Genomic DNA, 18945 nt, shown 5'->3' with positions numbered 1-18945 from the left:
AGTGCTTGCTATCTTTATATGTCAATGACAAATTTGAACAAATTAATGAACACATCAAAACAAGCCTACCTCAAAACAACCATTAAAATGTGCACGTTGCATCCACGTGAATAATTTCCTCTCAAACTCCTGATTCAATGTACAGACTATACCCATGTTACAGCATCAAAGGATCAAGATATGCAGGATCGTTACTAGTGTTTCGTTTCCATAATGATAAGCCAGCTAAATACTAAGATCCAAAATGTGTGGCATTACAATCACCTCATGAGACTGCAAGCTTATTGATATTTTTCGTCTTGGAATATGGAATCAGTTGCCATACGTATTTAGATGGTCGAACATGAAAGTTTCTCTACTTATTTTTCCAATTTGTGCATGAACATGAAAGTTTCAAAATCCACACAAACGATTTAAAGGAAATCCATACAATCATTTTCAGGTTAAAAAAAGAATGCCAATCTCTTTCATGTGATTATTTACTCTTAAATCCTGAAGGATTTGCACCGTGTTTATTCCTGCGTATTGACGATCCTGTAATTTTGTCTTCTCTGAGGATTCATGACAACAGGTGGCCCAGCCACACGAGGCCAACCTTCATCAAATTTCTTCAATGTCGCCTCCTCCCATTCTTTCGTTGATGTTCGAGGTATAGTACCTACCAGGAAACATAAGTAATCTTATAAAAAAATGCCAAGTCAAAGTACCAGTTAAGACTGTAATATCCTAACAAATTCATTAATCTGCTGAACACAAATGGTTAGAACAATTTCAAGACTTAAAGCTTAGATTTTATCAAGGAGGAGATCCATTATTAAAGAATGATGAATGATCCACCTAATAGATAGAGTTTATCGTGGAGAAGATAGATGATTAAAGAGTGATGAATCATTCATCGAATGCCACGTGGGACTACTAGTTAGGACTGCACTATCCTAATGAATTCACTTTAATGATGAACACAAATAGTTAGCACAATTTCAAACCTTATGGTTAAGAGTTTATCATGGAGGAGATTCATCATTAAAGAGTGATGAATGATCCCCAATTAGATAGAGTTTATAGTGTAGGAGTGTTGAATCATTCCCATAAGGTGTTGTGTATAAAAATAACTAGCCCTATATATATACCATATTAGGTGTAGGTTCACAGCCATACAGTATCCACCCTAATCTTAATTCACCCCTCATAATTTAATTTCCAAAGGGCTTGTGCTTTCTTATAAACTATGATGGTTTCCTTTCTTTAAAAGAAAACATGCGGAAGGGCAGCAAGCTCTTTACACACCTAAATATACCTAAGTTAGATATCAGCATTCTAGCCTTGATCCTGCTTAAAACTGCTCACTAGCTAAATTCTAGTTATGGGTGCTAAATGGCTCATCACCATAGTGGCTAGCCATTTATATAGCTATATAGATAAAGTTAAAGCCACCCATATCCAAACTATGATTTTCCTAAGGCTGAACACTAGTTAAAGGTGATTCAAACTCCCACGCAACTAGAAGGTTGGGGATTTAACCACTCATGTGGCAGCTAAATGAAATGGCATTTACATTGATTTCTCTCCTTTGAGCCTTACCAGCAACATGGTTCACTTCTTATGTTAAATCTATCTCGTCTCAACAATTCCCATGGGTTTAATGACAGTGTGCCAAATCAACATGCAGCTTTCGGCATGCGAAATGATTCTTTACCATATCAGCATGGATTTTCCATCTGGTTCAACCGAGACTAATGGACCTACTCTTAACCTTCTTCGACCTCTAACTTCCCAATTCCCGGTATTATACATATTGCACATAAAGAACTTCATCGTAGCGATACTGCAAGCCCACTCTGGATAGAAGTGAATATCCTGTAGTTCGTCTTAAAGAGATCTAGCATACCAGTAATTTATGAAAGAGACATTCATAAAGCCCGAAATCGACGATCCATGCAAAGACGCACGCACGCAGTATCTAAGAGAAGATTAGAGTTGTTTAGATACAGAGACAGAGACATACCTCCAAATATCTTCCTCTGGCGGGTGAGGTCCCAGACGGCGTATGAGATAATCATAGACCCTCCAATGTATGACAGTACGATCTTCGCAGGTACCAACGTCATGGCTGTGAGACTATGGCTACTGCTAAAAGACGAGGTAACACGATGAAGGTCGTTCGTTGGACGAAGGGAACCCTAAAACGCTCTCTTTCTCTGTCTGTCTTTCTTACCTTTCTCTCCTCTCGCCCTCTAGTTTTAATGAAGGATACATATGTATGTATGTAAATAAAAGGTTAATAAAAAGGAAGTATGTATGTATCCAAATCAAAAGATTCAAAACGATTGATTTTTACATGTACATGAGATGAGAATATCATATATGTATGTAGAAGAGGAAGCATTCCTTCTCATTCCCTTTGAGCTTGGAGACACGCGTGTGGCGTGTGCCACGCATATGGTTGTAGCTCAATTGCCAAGGTTGTCCGTAGAGACTAGAAAGTCAAGCGTTCAACCCCAATATTCCACAATGGCATCTAGTAAATTAAGGGAAAAAGGAAGCGTGACAGTTGAACCTTGAACCAAAGGGCTTAGAGTTGGCGCTCTAATAACGTACATACTACAAGGGTAAGGTACTTAGAAGGCAACACATAACCATGTGGGGTTGTGTGCTAATGCTTTTTGAAGAAAGACCAAAATAATAGATACAATGTCGAAGGAGTATTTTGTTGTTTTAGCACCATGGTGGTTGACAATTGTGTTGCTTTAGTACCTGTAGAAATGGCCACTAGTTTAGCTTGTATCTTACTACATGAATACATAATAAATCTTTTTCACTCCAATGTCTAAAATTTTCCAATGAGGACCTAACATTAAAAGGTAGCATAACATTAAATACTTGGATTCAAAGCTCATGTGATCGAAAGACCAATAAGATCATTACTCACGAGACTTTCATACGATTCAATGGAGATGTTAAATCATGCATACGTTCTTAATGTTATCAATGTACTCATACGGTTGGTGCAATGACTCTTGACTCTGCTTTCTATATGGTATTGTGGTTGAGATACATAACTAGTACCATTACATTGTAGGCCAATTTGTGGACATATATTAGTAGAATTGTTGACGATGTCGATATTCATTTATCATGTCCATATCAACTATTTGAGAATGCATCATTTGTGATCCTAGCCATTAACTAGGTACATATTTAAAGACATTGTGTCATTTTCAATATATGGAAAAGAGCAACATGCTCCCATTGTAAAATATAAGTACATGTCTCATAACAAGCTGATCATTCAAGTTTGTTTATTTAACAATGACCCAGAATTTGATACACATATATATATATGTATATCAAAACATCAAGTAAATGCTAAAGTAAATTCCATTATGCACTTCCCTAAACACAACATCAAGTAAATGCTAAAGTAAATTGCCATATGCTCGTCTATTTGCTAGCATTGCATTGCATGTTGCCTTTATCTTGAGGATGCCAAGAAAATGCATCCTAAACGTGATCTTAATGGTCTAGTTTCTAATATTGTTATGAATCCTAATAGTAAGATCATATGTGATCGAAAAATTCATGGGCTATAGTTACTATAAGAAAAGTTCAATTTTGATCTACATCCAAAGTTCAAACAATTACACACATGTAGACAAAATGGTACACAAGCATTCTTGGCATGCATGGTTGTTAAAAGCCTAAAGATCATCCTTCCTCGACAATGGCTTGACGAAATCTAGCTTCAATGAGTCCACAATAGAATGTGTACTAAACAATTGTTGACCACTTCTAATTTTGTGGTGTTTGCCTCTATTTTAAGTGATCATGCGATGAGGGAGCTTGGTTTTCGATGGGATTGTTCCTAACATAGATAACCATTTCCGAACCATAGACATAAGGTCGTAAGCCATCCAAACACGCGATTGGTGATTTGAATCACAATCCAATAAAAAATCAGAGATTTAATGATTCACAAACATCAACGGGAAAAGTCAATCACATAGCCCTAATTTGCTTTCTTCGGTACGAGTTATGTGTATCATGGTGCACAACTTTTATTTCTTTGGTCTAAACTCTTGCATTTGTTCATGTTGTTAAGAGTTTATTACTAGTTTAATTTAAAGTTAAATAAAGGAGAAATAAATTGGATAGAAAAATATGTTCTCCCAACCACCCCTGACCTATGATGAGGACATAGTCAACCTACCACCAATGTCCCATACCAATGTATATTAGGATGACCAGTACTTTATAATAGGTAATACAATAGTCGCAAATGTGACTCTGACTCGCAACCAAAGGCTAAACACGCACCACTGGTGTCTCGAGACTTGAGCCATCCAATGTAACATGATTTACGAGGGTAGTTAGGCCTCTCATTTGTACTTCTTCCTAGGCCCCTTTGAATAGATGTGTTTTTCTAAAATACTCTCCATTCATTGGTTGCGAGGACCGTGATAGTGCATGCACCTATCATTCCTTCTATCCAATCACATTAGTCCCTATCTAACATTAGTGAACATACCCTTATGTTTGTAAATATTAGTGCACTATCCTCACCTACATTATGAGTGCATAATACATGCGTTGATCAACGAGTCCCATACTTTGTGATGCTTCCAATTGGAATTTATTTGCAAAAATGAATCCGGCAACCCATAGGTGTTGAAGGCCATCTCATAACACACGCTATTGCAAGTTCAACCCTTTTAGGGATATAATACAATGACATTCATATGATGCGTTATTAAGGCCGATAACTCATGATCAACGGGGACACACCACATGTGTACATGTTTTTTTATGCAACATTGCCAATTGTGCACTAGTTCCATGCAATTTAATAGGTGTTAACATTTATGGTTCTCACACGACACGAACATTAACATCCATGTGTTTCTCACTATAACATCAACGATGAGCTTGGTGGAAGAGAACAAAAGAGAGGACACCAAATAGTTGCAAATCATAGACAATGGAGGATGGGATATTGTGTGACTCTGTTGAAGAGTTGCTACACGTGTTTGTTGGTAGTTAGTGATACGTGAATGTTCGTTTCCTAGTTTTTTTCGGAGTTATTGTTTCCTTCTTGCATTATTGCATGTATGTGTGTTAGATGCAATCATCCCACGGAAGACCACTCATTTGACCACAAATTTCATGGAAATGTTGCGGACAATAAAGAGGTCGATCGATCGAGAGAGTATGCATGTTATATAAGCATATATGTATTGATATATGTACAATGTATAGAGACGGAGGAGAAAAATGAAGACGGGGAGAGGAGGAGACAGATTACACAATTGAAGAGCAAGTAATTAATACATAAATGATTGATAATAGATATGACGTTTACCCCCCCAAACTCCACTCCAGGCTTTTCTCTTCTTTTCTTCAGTCCTCCCTGCTCTGCTCTGCTCTGCTCTGCTCTGGTCCGCGAAGATCTTCGCATTAGTTTAGTTTGTTTTCCTCCAGAGAGAAGAAATGAAGACATCCACATCGCGGAAGATTGCACGTGGGGATCGTGGCCTCTCCTCCATCCTCTCCCTCTCTCTCGCCTTGCTCCTCCTCACCCCTTCCTCTCTCTGGCCGGATCTACTCGTCCAGCCTCTTGGACGCCACATGCCGTCTCTGTTCTCTGTAAGCATCTCTCTCTCTCGATACGTATATATATATATATATATATATATATATATATATATAATATCGTCTTCTCCTCCAATTTCTTAGGGTTTAGGTTTGGAACGAGCTGCCGCTCGTTTTGCCATTTTCCATTTTTACTTGCATTTGAAATTTGACATGTAGTTTTACATCTGCCATTTCTCGTCTTTGCTTCCATGCACTTTTTTTTACTCTGCATATTTTCCCACAGACGCAGTGGCAAATCACCTTCATCGACAATGTTGATAATATGTTCCCTTTTAGCTCCAGCGATCTAATCATAGCAGGGTTATTGTAGTTTCGATTCTTCACATCATCATAAATAATGCATAAAAAGTATAAGTAGATAAATACATGATGTCGGTGATTGATTATGACAGGATCACTAAATTTATAATACCCTCTTGTTTTACTCATAATTATTCTCTAGGAATGGAAACCTCCTAAAGTAATGTACGAGTCTCTGATGAGGGGTGCAGCTGATGCACGCAGTGTAAGTTATTTCTTTCGTGTCTCAACATCTTTAATATACTCTATGCGACTATGTGGGTTTTGGTTGTGAAATTTGATTGTTTGACGTTCTCTTGTTTAATTAATACAGCAAGACGGAGAACCTGTAGATCTTTGGTCACCACTACAAGATAGCAAAATCTGGTTCCCTTGCGTAGATAATGAACCCACTATCCCTTGTATGTCTTCTGAACACACACATACCATTTCATTCTTTTCATTGGAAAGCCATTACTTATTGCAGGAAATGACCTTTTACATTCTAGAAATAGCATGTAATAGACTTCATTGTACTTTTAAATTGTGGGTGGAGTGTAATACCAGTAGCCAGCTTGCTAAGTGAGTTTCTCTCACTCATGATGAAGACCTTTTACATTCTAGAAATAGCATGTAATAGACTTCATTGTACTTTTAAATTGTGGGTGGAGTGTAATACCAGTAACCAGCTTGCTAAGTGAGTTTCTCTCACTCATGATGAAGATAACTGTAGGCAATAGAGAGTAAATAGAGCATGCTTTTCTTTGTGTCAAATTTATTTTTCTTATGAAGTCCTTTAGGTGGAAGGAGAATATATATAGTCTTTTCTTACCATTTTACCGTACAGTTTCCATGTTGATCAATATATGTTGTTGACATTTTGTGTGCGGGATGGAGTTGCTTGTGCGGGAAATTTTAGAATGCAATAAGCACTGATGATGGCGAACATGGGTCTTGTTATCTAGGATATATATACATGAATAGCATGAATAGACATGGCTTACGTCGTTGGCTTACAGCTTTCCAGTTTCAGCATATATGCTATAAACCATGAATGTAAACCCTAAACCCTAAACCCTTACAGCTTTCCAGTTTCAGGCATGGATGTTCCTACTTATTATCCATTGTAGTTGTTCATTAACCTGTAACCCATGAATTATATAGTCCAAAGTTTACAGCAAATTTGCAGGATAGTCATAAAAAAAGGTATCTGTTTGTCCAACATCTTTTGCCAAATGCAGAGATTATTATCTCCTTCTAAATAGCTATGTAAGAGAGGCTTCTAACATAGGAAATAGGATTTTTCTTTACCCAGTACTTTATTCATTCAATTTAGACCTTATATACCAGTAAACTATTCAATTAGTGCTTATATATCATAATTCCAACCCCGAAATGTAATGTAAGCTTTTTTGAGAAAGCATCAGCATAAGATCTTTGTTGTAATGTGCATATTGTCTAATTTTTATGTTGATATTCAGGTAAAATTGTTTGGTTTGAATCTTATCTTTTGCCAACTTTTTGAAAAATTAATTGTAAATCAAATTCCTCTTTCTATGGATTATATATAGTCCCTGCAGAAAATAGGTCTGGTTTTCTACAAGTTTTCTTGGAGGGTGGTCTAAATCAACAACGCATAGCTGTAAGTTGTATAACATATGTGTAGCTGGAGCCTTTTTGATTTATCATCTTCATTTTTTATTTGCGTCCAGTGGTAATGGCTGCAGATATGTGATGCAGTTGCCGTTGCCAAACTCTTGGGTGTGACCTTTGTTCTGCCACAGTTCGATGTGAATCCATTTTGGCAAGATTCTAGGTAATTATTCTTAATGCTAAAGTTTGTACATATGCACAGAAGATTCTCATTGCGGAAACTTGGTTTGCATTTATTAGACACGTCTTAATCTGTAGCAATTTTGTAACAGCTCATTTGCTGATATTTTTGATGTGGATCATTTTATCAAGACTTTAGAGCACGATGTGCCTATAGTCAAGGAACTTCCGAGTGAATATTCATGGAGTTCACGAGAGTACTATGCTACAGGTGTTCGGGCAACTAGAGTGAAAAACACACCTGCGCGAGCACCACCCAATTGGTTCATTGACAACGTTCTGCCTGTTATACGAGAGTAAGTTGTCAAGTGGGAAGTACATTGAACGTTCTTCTTTGATGCCATATGATTTATTATGAACATATAATTTTACAAAAGATATGCCTCACTCTCCCAAGGCATTTTTCTGTTTGCTCGGAGTTTTGAGTTTTGATTATTATTGAGGTATTTATTCTCAACAACGACATTCCACATTTTCCCGTATGCAGGCATACTATTTTTCTTCTTATGCTTCTTTTTGTGAGTTTTTCTCATGACATTGTGAAACCTTTTATTAGAACTATAAATGCAATCCTACAACAATACAAAATTTCTTGGAGTGTTTGGTCAAATTTTATAGTCATAGCTCTATATAGATAGAGGAATTATCAGAGGAGGTATTGAATCGGATCCAAAGCCATGGAGATTCGGAAAATAGGTCATATATGCACATATTAATATGGCTGCAAAATCTTTTACTTCGTTTAGAGTTTGAGATATTTCCTGTGTCATTGTTGAGACATTGGTGTTTTGAACTTTACTACGTGTTGTTCAGAGGCCTCAACCTTGCAACACCACCGTCCAATGGCTTTGTTTTGGTCCAGCCATATACCAGTTTACACTCCAGGAAGAAATGCATGGTCTCTTCCAATAATTGCTTTTATAGCCAGTCAGTTTTATCCATACATATGTGTCCTTGCATTTGAACTTGTTCTCTAGAAAGAAGTATTGTCTGTGGTAATCAGTCAGGTTCAAAATCTACCAAGCCTAGTTATATCGTCCTTTCCACATCTTGGGTGGATCAGGTGACCAGTTTTTGGATTGGGTCAACAATTTTTTCCTGAAGTTTGAACCTATAATCCATGCCTTCTCTGACCTTTGCTGTATTTGACTTAATTCTCATGCATGGTGTTGAAATTCTCATGAATGCTGATTGTAAGGCATTAATTTATAAGATCGAAATCTGTGCATTATGTTTGCTTCTTTGTCACGTTGCCATCTTCTATGTAACCAATAAGACCCCTCATACCCGTGAATTAAAATATTTAGATGCTGTGCATGGGTATAAGGGGTCTTACTGTTTATATAGGATTTTGTGTATGCACAATATGCGTGTCAACTTTCTCACATTATAGCTGAAAAGCAATCATAATGCCCAATGTCGATGTGATACGTTTTTCTCATGGATCTGAAATGGGAATTTTCGCAGTTATGGCATTGCAGCAGTGGTGCCTTTTTCTCATAGATTAGCCTATGATGGAATACCTCCACACATCCAGAAGTTGCGCTGCAAAGTGAACTTTCACGCTTTGCGATTTGTTGATAAGATAACAAAAACCGGTGATCTTATTATTGATCGTTTACGGTCGACAGGCACAAAAAATAATGAGATCTATTGGAAACCAGTTTTTGAAGGGGAGAGTGTCATGCTGTCAGGGAAGTTTTTAGCTCTACATTTACGGTTTGACAAGGTATGCCTGCCTATCCAGTCAGTATTTTTTTGGTAAGATTGCATCAGAGGAATATTTTCCCTGAATCTTTAATCTCAAAGGACATTGTCTTTTTTGGTCATGAAACAATATGATACACGTAGAACAGGAACAGGAACAGGATGATGTCTGAAGTGAAAAACAGATGGGTACAGGCATGTATGTGCTTTCAATCCATTGCTAAAGTAGGAAACTTGAAACTAGGATATTGATTCGAAATCTCTTGACCATAGTAAACTGTTCACAAAGCCCAAGGTATCACCTCTGTTGTTAAGGAATGAGATACCGTCAAACTGTCGATACAGATCACTACCACGATGTCATGGAAACTTTTTTCTTCTCGTCTATTACTTGGAACGTTTATATTTTTTTAAATGTTCATTATCTATTGTCTTTTTTGCTGGACAGTTTGATGGCTAAGATTGACAGTCTCCTGTCATCCTCTGTTAAAAGTTGCATGGATTGCCTTCAAACCCAACCAGTGTTATGTAATGAATAAACGTTAAGGATCCTCATGGAACCCCCTAGTGTTTTGTGAAAACGAGACAGAGTGGTGCCCACTAACTACATCACAGTTCCTCAGTATATCAAGAGAAATATGTCAACAGAGTTTTTTTAAAATTTCAGGAGAACAGTTGCCATTGTTACATGGAATATCCCTGCAGTGCCATTCCATGTAACAATGGCAAATTGGGCTTCTGGTGTGATGATCAGGTTTCTGTAAGGTGTATGTTTGTGTAAAATTAAATGGCAGATGATGGCTCCTTGTGGAAAGAGAGATGTACCACGATGTAACAGTATTCCCACATATATATTGCGTCAATTAGGGATCCTTATACGATTATGCATTATTTTAGATACGAAGAGCACTTCGATATTATTCTTATGTTATTTTTGCCTAATGCCTTGTGAAATATTGTACTGAAATGAATCTTTCTAGTCTCATTGTGTCTCCTTGATAACATGTTTTCCCCGTTCATTTTATGTAGTTCACCAAGCCATTCTTTGATCTGACTTTCCCATGTCAAGCTAGGGGAACTTGCAATGCTATTTAATACTGCTATGCGTGTTTCCCCCCACCTCATAGCTGGTGTATGTTTCTCAGTTTGTTTGATGAACCGGCTAACCTCATTTGAAATATATGTTAAATGCACTAGAGTGAAGCTTCCCACAGTATTTCAGCAACATAATAGCCAGTGATACAACTGTCATATGTTTAATTCATATGTGACTGATTTAACGTTTAATGCTATTACATTCTCATTCAGGATATGGTTGCCCATTCAGCGTGTGACTTTGGTGGCGGGAGAATAGAGCAAATGGCAATGGCGAAGTATAGGAGGGATTTATGGCAAGGAAGGGTTTCCAACTCTCGGCACAATGATGTGGAGCTCCGCAAGCATGGAAAATGCCCTCTTACACCTGAAGAGGTTGGCCTGATGCTAGCTGCTCTAGGGTTCACCAACAATACCCGGCTTTATGTGGCATCTTACAAGGTGTTTTTCTCTAAGATTCTTTTTTCTGCTCTTCGTACCTGACTCTTTGAGAATATTCACAATTTATTCAATAATGTTTGTGCACAGGTGTATGGAGGAAAGCCACGAATGGCTGGCCTGAGACAGCTGTTTCCGTATATGCAAACCAAATACAGTCTGACTACACACCAAGAGATAGCTGCATTTAAAAATAAAGCATCACAATTGGCAGCCCTTGACTACTATGTCAGTTTGAATAGTGATGTTTTCATCTCAGCTTCACCTGGCAACATGCATAATGCTTTGGTAAGTGTAGGACTACATTTCCTCCTTTCTCATTTGCCTCTAAGAAGATGTGTTATATTCTTGTGGAGGTGTTTATGTCTTGGTGGTTTGTGTTTTAGGTTGGTCATCGTACATATGAAGGTGTTAAAAAGACGATACGGCCTGATTTGATACACTTGGCTGATGTTTTTTTAAATACAAGTATTGATTGGACAGAATTTACAGGACGAGTGAAGCAAGGTCACCATAATCGGATAGGCAATGTCAAGCCTCGTCAAGTGAAACAATCATTATACACATATCCAGCACCAGATTGTGTTTGTAGTAGAAGTTTTGAAACAATGTAAAATGGTTTTGATTGAGAATGGAAATTCATTTATTCATGGGTCAGTACTTTCAGGTGATTGTGTGATTTTAGAGCATCTGTTTGTTTTTACTGTGGGGATGTTCATAATGTGTGCATCGTCCAGAAGGTAGAATATATCTAGTTTTTAGATATCGCTAACTTTCATTGTTCATTCTTTTTTTAACCTAGACAAGAATGCTGAAGTTCTAACAATACTCTGCTAATAAGGAATCCCAGAAAATTCCTGCATTTCTTTCTCTGTACTAAGTTGGAAATACCAACTTTGCTTGGCAATAAAATAATGCAAAGAAGTAATACCAGCATTTTCCACATTTATTACTTCCCAAAAATCTACTGAGACATCCTTTTTGCAATGTTGATCTATTTAATATCATATCAACATTGAGCACCATATCATGATTGGTAGATGGCATCCATTGACATGCATGCAAATGGTCTCCTTCAATAAAGTGGTATGTAAGCTATGTGAGGAAGGGTTAATAAAGGATGAATATCACTTGGTTTTTACATGCTCAACGTATAGTGCAATTCTTCAAGTCTATAATAATATGTGAAGGCGGGTTATGACCTAGAGCTCATATGTGTATGCCTTAATTCACACATCGAGACTTTGTGCTTCAAAGTATGAACACACCTTAGGATGGAAACAACATTTGGTTCTGACCTATTTATTATTGTATTGATGTGTTAATTGGTGGTGATGCCATACCTATCATTTTCGTCACTATTTTGGATGCCTGTCTTGATTATGTTGACTGTATTATACATGAATCCACAATGATGTTTTGGGTAATGCAATGGCTTCTAATATTAAAAGATGAAAGAGGGAAAGAAGAATGAAGTAATTTATTCTCAAAATGTTGTCTCATCTTCAAGAATAATCAACCAAAATAAATAGAGTTGGATTAAAACTACCTTGTGGTAACAAATATCCTCATTAACTATACACTTAGCATTCTGAGTTTAGAGAGAAACGATTGCAAAAAAAATACAAAAATGGCCTCATAATAAAAACATAGAAGTTTGATGATTTTCCACATCAGTAAAGAAAATGATTCGTAATTCTACAGTTATTAACTTATTGGGAAAGTTACAAGAGTGTGGTAGACTTCCATAGGTTTCCGTTTATCGAGCAGGAAGTCCTCATCATAAAGCGGAGAGGCAGGCTTGTCGGATCCTTCCCATGACATGTTTAACTAAGAAAATACATCTTCTAACAACTAATGGGTGTGAGATTTAGGACTTCTTCTTTTTAGCATAATCAGACCAATAAATACAACCAAGAAACAAAAAAGAGTTACAAGTCCAAATGTGGGAATAATGATTGCATACTGATGTGGTAGAACGTACTTATGAATAAAATGGTCCTCATCGACGAATGGCTGCAAAACAAAAAGAAATTGTACAAAAAATTAAACCAGATTAGCTCTAGCATTTAAAGAAATAAAATCCTACATAAATATGTTTCCAATGCTTCTTGCCAGCAGTAATACAGCTATGCCATGTTCGTCCCTGTGGTCAAATGTTAATGAAAACCAAGGTACTTGGAGCTTATCATCTTCAGTACTGGATATAAATGCAAGATGATCAGTTTCATCACGTATGGGGGTCTACATAGAAATGTTGTAAACCATTGTACCAATACATAATTGAATGATGAGACAAGTTTCTGTAACTTTGTGCTGTGCGATGGGCAGACTTGACCTTGATGATTTCAATCATTAAAAGCAGATGCATGGAGAGACGCTGACATGAAAAAAGAACCCGGTAGCCCAATTTACAAATATTCGTTAGTTACATACATAATACATACTTAGAGGTTGTTAGAACCCAAACCCCCCTAGCTAGTTTAGCCAACTGCTAATATCAACAAGCTAACGACCTACTTTTGGCCAGTACGGTCTCCATATTGATATAAGGTGATGCAGCCTTTGCCTAGAAAATAGGCGCATCACCAAATATGATGGCTGTGGGAGTATAAGACCTGTTACTATTTCCTCTCGGACCATCATGTTTAAAAACCCAAATGATTATTCTCACATTACTCCCAGAATGTGGCATAAGTTTCTTGACATAACCCCAGATTGTTCGACATTCACGTCTTAAAAACACATACACAGAGAGAGAGAGAGAGAGAGAGAGAGAGAGAGAGCTAAACAAAATGATAACCCAGAATGTGTAGTATGCAAAGAGAGACACAGAAAACAAAAGCATTGAGAAGCCTATTGCCCTGTCCCCCAATTCCATCACAGTTCCATAAAACAGGTAGACCTTGCGAGAAACACACGACAAATGAATGAAAATAACTTTCACAGGAACAAAACCAAGATTGATACTGCTTACGAATTTCTCTTTCATCTTCAATTGATCTAGTTCTTTCTTCTATGCTTAGAAATCTCAGAATAGCAAATTATAGAAGAGAAAGGCGTTGGCTTATTTATTAGTGAGAGAGATCATCAATCAATACTACACGTAGAACAACAGAAGCCAATAGGGAAGAAAGCCATTGATTCATTCCCTTTAAACCCAACCCATAAGAGGGAGAGATCTTTTAAAGGTCCGCGGGAGAGATGAAGACTGATTATGTGGCATACCGGAAAGCTCATTGCTCACAAGTCTAACATTACGATTCAGTCAAGTTGTTAAAGCGTGCATACATTATCAATGGTATGTATATACACATATAATTGGCGCAATGACGCTTGACTTTGCTTCAATGGTATTGTGGTTGCGATTTGTCACTGGTACCTTTCCCTCTTGGCCCAAATTGTGGACTTGTACTTGTAGAAATGTTGGCCACTAATAGAAGCTAATGGCCTACTTTTTGTGCAAAGTGCAACATTTTAGTTGCATACAATATTTTTGCAGCATTGGGTTTGTAGTAATAAAATTAATGTAAGCTTACGTGATGATTTATCCCCAATACACTACCAATGGGTAAGACCAAAAGCATCGGTGAAGCCATGGCGATGTCATCCTTGCTACTTCAAACACACGCATGTGGGGATTCAAGCTTAATCGATGAATGGGGTACCATTCCAAGCATAGTCCCAAGTGGCATAAGTGGTTGAATTGTCAAGAAAGACCTACATAAATGAGTGGATTGTACAACCCAAAGATATCAATGATAATGAGTGGGAACATAATGAGGGTTGTTTTGAGGTTTAACATCGTCATGACAAGCACATAGATGCACCAATATGTGATCAAAGCAATTTCCTTTTGATCCTTGACTACCACGTGGATCTAGTTGTAGTTGCTCAAGACTTTGAGAAACCTATTCCTTTCATGGCCGGCTTTTGTATTGAGGAAACTATTTGTAATGGCAACAAAAAAGTGTCACAAATATGGCTAATTTGGCCTTATGATTGTCAACACATACATAGATGTATCTTGCCTTTCTTCTTCGGAATGACGACTATAAAGCTCAATAACATGGCCTTTGGAGATGGGATGAACAAACCCCATTAATAGAAGTTTATTGATTTTGTCTTTGATGAGGGTGATGTTAGTGGGGTTCATTCTATATTGTTGTTGGAGATGGGGGTGGAACTTTGTTCATGTGGGTTTGATATAGGCATAAATTATAATAAAGAATGCAAAGCCGAGGATTGGGAAAAGACATCTCAATAACAATTAATAAGGTTGATAAATTTACAGTGGAATTGTAGTTCAAAGACTTTGGCAATCTTCACTGGTTGTGGCTTCACTGTGCAACACTACACCAAGAAGGCATGACCATGAGGAGAAGAGTAAGAATTAGTATGTTAAGAAGCATGATGGATCCTTATATTTCGATAATTCATGGAGGATGGGTTGCTAGAAAATAAGAAAAAGTCACCTTTGATATTGGAAGGATGGATCATTGCTGAAAATGCATATTGTTCTTGGACATTTAATTATTGGTTTTTTTTTCTAGAAATGGAGATAACTACTTTGCTATTATGAATGATGGGCAGTCAATTAGTATTCAGGAATAAGAAAAATATTGTATTGAATGACTTTACATTGAGTTTGTAAAGAATCCAGTAAACCAATGTTTATGCGCTTGAAATTTTCCAATGTTTATGATGGGGTAAAGCAAATATAGTGCTCAAACTTTAGTTTCATGCGTGAAATCATTTGTCATTTCTCCCACCAAAAGTGACACGCCTTTATTGTTGTCCATTTCACATATTGGGTTGGAAATTGGTTGGGATCACACACAAGCTATGAACAAATGACTACACGCTAGGGCCTCTAGTATTTATTTATTTTCAAAATGAAGCTACTTTCCCATTAGTTAGGAGCTAGGGCCTCTAGTTATTTAAGTGGGGATTAACGTTGATGGAAAGTACATTGGCAGTCTGCAGACGTCTTCTTATTTCTAACGGGGGGGGAAATGGAGTCTTTGAAGGGAAGGGAAGGCATTGTTTGATATTCAGATTATCTATGTAAATGAGACCAGTGATTATTAATAATAATTATTGTTGTGGCTTTACTCTTCTTTTATCCTTCCCGTCGGGACGGAGCTGCTGTGTGGTTGTACCTCTATCCATCCCTCCCACGACTAAAAAGTCTCCTCTCTCTCTCTCTCTCTCTCTCTCGCTGTGTCTCTGTGTTTCTATCTGACCTTGTCTCCACCATATCCATCAATCACAGATCCTCCTCCTCCTTATTATCCTGTCGTATACAATGGAGAAGGCCAGAGTGTATCGCAGCACCCTCATTTTCTCCATCCTCTGCGGCATACCATTCTTACTCTCCACCTCTGATGGAGCCGTCCTCCCTAGTAGCACCACCACATTCATCCATCGGCTGAGGAAGCCCCCTTCCTCCTCCTCCATGGGCTTTGGTGGCACTGCTATTCTCCATGAAGACGACGACCAGGATACAGATCCAAGCATCCGTCCTGCTGACATCTTCTTCGAGGTGTCTAGGCCTGTGAATGCAATTAATAGAGAAGACACGACAGGCTCGGTACCCGACTGCTCGATTTTAGTTCTGCAGCATGAATTTGCCAACACGTACAGCTTGCCTCCAGCCACCGCGAGTTACACGGGACCACCTGCCCACTGTATAAGCAACAGCACCAGTACAGCAGAGGATTACCAGATTGTGCTGAAATGGAGCGGAAGCTGCAAGGGGAGGCAATTCGATCGCATCTCTGCCCTGTGGTTCGGTGGCGTGGAGATCCTCCGCACTTGCACAGCTGAGCCCACATCCCAAGGCGTGTATTGGGAAGTAAAGAAAGACGTTTCTCGCTTCTTCTCTGTCTTTATGTCGGCACAGAATGTTGTCCTGGAGCTAGCAAATGTGGTGGACAGCACATACACTGGCGTTTTCCACATCAACATTACATTAGAGTTTTATAGAAGATCACATTCAGATGATCATCATGATGTTTATGGCCATGGAGAGGCGTCACGCATTGATGATGACAAGAGCAAGAGCAACATCAATCTCCTGTTGACAAGCCCCCTGAATAAGAAGCTCCCGTTTGATGGGCCCCTGAATAATGCCGAGAATAATAATAAGAATGCAGCAGCAGCAGCATTCCCTACAGATGGGCCTGCAGATCTAATTGTACCCATCTCCAATTCGGAGGCACTCCCTGGGCTAGGCCATTGGCTCCAGGTTTCATCCGAGAATGAAACGGCGACGGTGGTGTTTAGGCCGCCCAGCAACATCGTGAGAGCCGTGCTCGAAGTGTGCGTCTCTTTCCACGGCAATGATGAGTTTTGGTACACCAATCCGCCCAATGACTACTTGGAAGCCAATGGGCTGCTGAGTGCTGAGCCGGGGAATGGGCCATTCAGGGAGGTACAGGTATTCCTGGATGATGATGATGATGGGACGCAGGTGGTGGGTGCAGCCTGGCCATTTCCCACCATCTTCACGGGGGGTATTAATCCCCTTTATTGGAGGCCCGCTGCGGCCATAGGAGCTTTCAATTTGCCCTCCTATGACATAGAGCTCACGCCCTTTGTTGGCTTGCTCGTGGATGGAAACAACCACACCATCAGTATGCGAGTCAAGAATGCGGATGGCTCTTGGCTTTTGGGTGCCAACCTTCATCTGTGGCTCGACTCTCGCACATTGCAAACCTCGGGCACACTTTTAACCTACGATGTGCCCCCCTTGGTATCGCACGACACCTCGAGCTTTCAAGGATTAGATGGCGAGTTCCATACCAATGCACAGCGATTCCTTTCATTCTCGGGCTACGTTATCTCTAGCTTTGGGACCATCTTTACCAACGTATCCTATTCCTTTGGCTTCAACAATGTCATGCTCCTCCAAAACAATTCCTCCGTCCAAATCGTCACTCAAGACATCCAAACAAAGGGAGAGGTTGTGGCAAAAATGGCGGACTCTAATGTAATCTTTTCTCAGCAAACGACTCACACCTTCCCCTTATACCTTTACTGTTCACTTGACAATGGTGATAACGTGACATACACTCAAGAATGCAACCTCACGCATGCGTTTAACAAAGAGAGTTCCACAAGCTCATCCTTGGCCAATATGTATTCGTTTGAATCCTTGAGGAACTGGCAGGCTGCAGAAGGCAATATGATTGTTGTTGGGAGTAGTGTGACTGCAGGTGTGGGAGCTTTACAACAAGAGTATCGCTATGGAGACACGCTAGGCTGCTACAACAGAGTGTTAAGTACAAGAAATTATTCTATACTATTTGATTCCATTGATATGGCATGTGAATCTTCTAAGGTTTAGCAACACTTGGATGCCCTCCCTTTGTTCACGGATGTGTATGCGTCATGGGCCATGGCATGGTGTTATATGATACAGGCACCCAACCCAAATAAGCATTAAGATGTAAGTTCTAATGTATAACCTTGTACTATGCATCCTATTAAGCCCTCTTTTCCTCTTCCAAAGGGGATCCATGTCCTTCTCATTAGATAACTAATATATATTAACACAATCAGGCTTCATGATATACTGTACAGCATTGTATCTATGATTGAGACGTCCTTCTCATTAGATAACTAATATATATTAGCACAATCAGGCTTCATGATATATTGTACATATAGCATTGCTAATGTACTCAAATGTTTGCTATGCCTTATTTCCCTCTTCCAAGTGGTAGGACAACAATTTCATTCTACATAAGATAGGAGCCAACTCACATGTAATGATGATTCTAGTTGGGAGATTTGTTAATTCCTTGTTTGTTATTTTGTAGAAGAGGATGAGATGAAATGGACACAAAAGAATGTATCGGGGAGGATGTGCATGACAGAAATTGATGTTAAGGCAGTTTTGCACTATCTCGATGCCTTTTACGATCATGGTGTTACCTT

At 38.7% G+C, this 18945-nt stretch overlaps 3 protein-coding genes across 3 annotated transcripts; 2 read left to right on the top strand and 1 right to left on the bottom strand.

The window, feature by feature from the left end:
- Window positions 1-334: 334 nt before the first annotated feature.
- On the bottom strand, window positions 335-2242 carry LOC147851892 (uncharacterized). Its single transcript, XM_087334463.1, has 2 exons — window positions 2006-2242; window positions 335-658 (listed from the first exon to the last, which is right to left on the bottom strand). The coding sequence occupies exons 1-2, from the start codon at window positions 2106-2108 to the stop codon at window positions 513-515; spliced, it is 249 nt and encodes an 82-aa protein (XP_087190589.1). The 5' UTR covers window positions 2109-2242; the 3' UTR covers window positions 335-512.
- Window positions 2243-5469: 3227 nt separating this feature from the next.
- Window positions 5470-11658, top strand: LOC147851891 (O-fucosyltransferase 31-like). The gene is made up of 10 exons (XM_087334038.1): window positions 5470-5640; window positions 6092-6154; window positions 6263-6350; window positions 7500-7570; window positions 7656-7744; window positions 7854-8057; window positions 9229-9490; window positions 10777-11004; window positions 11092-11289; window positions 11388-11658. The coding sequence occupies exons 1-10, from the start codon at window positions 5485-5487 to the stop codon at window positions 11613-11615; spliced, it is 1587 nt and encodes a 528-aa protein (XP_087190164.1). The 5' UTR covers window positions 5470-5484; the 3' UTR covers window positions 11616-11658.
- A 4552-nt stretch (window positions 11659-16210) lies between these two features.
- Window positions 16211-18815, top strand: LOC147851890 (peptide-N4-(N-acetyl-beta-glucosaminyl)asparagine amidase A-like). Its single transcript, XM_087334340.1, has one exon. The coding sequence runs from the start codon at window positions 16310-16312 to the stop codon at window positions 18350-18352; it is 2043 nt and encodes a 680-aa protein (XP_087190466.1). The 5' UTR covers window positions 16211-16309; the 3' UTR covers window positions 18353-18815.
- The last annotated feature ends 130 nt before the right edge of the window (window positions 18816-18945 follow it).

The sequence above is a fragment of the Azolla caroliniana genome, unplaced genomic scaffold, assembly GCF_043228905.1.
Source record: "Azolla caroliniana isolate FFs.n. ecotype wild unplaced genomic scaffold, voAzoCaro1.0.p SCAF_18, whole genome shotgun sequence".
Taxonomy (NCBI): domain Eukaryota; kingdom Viridiplantae; phylum Streptophyta; class Polypodiopsida; order Salviniales; family Salviniaceae; genus Azolla; species Azolla caroliniana.
The sequence above is the reverse complement of the archived record's forward strand: the minus strand, read 5'-3'. Positions and strand labels throughout refer to the sequence as shown.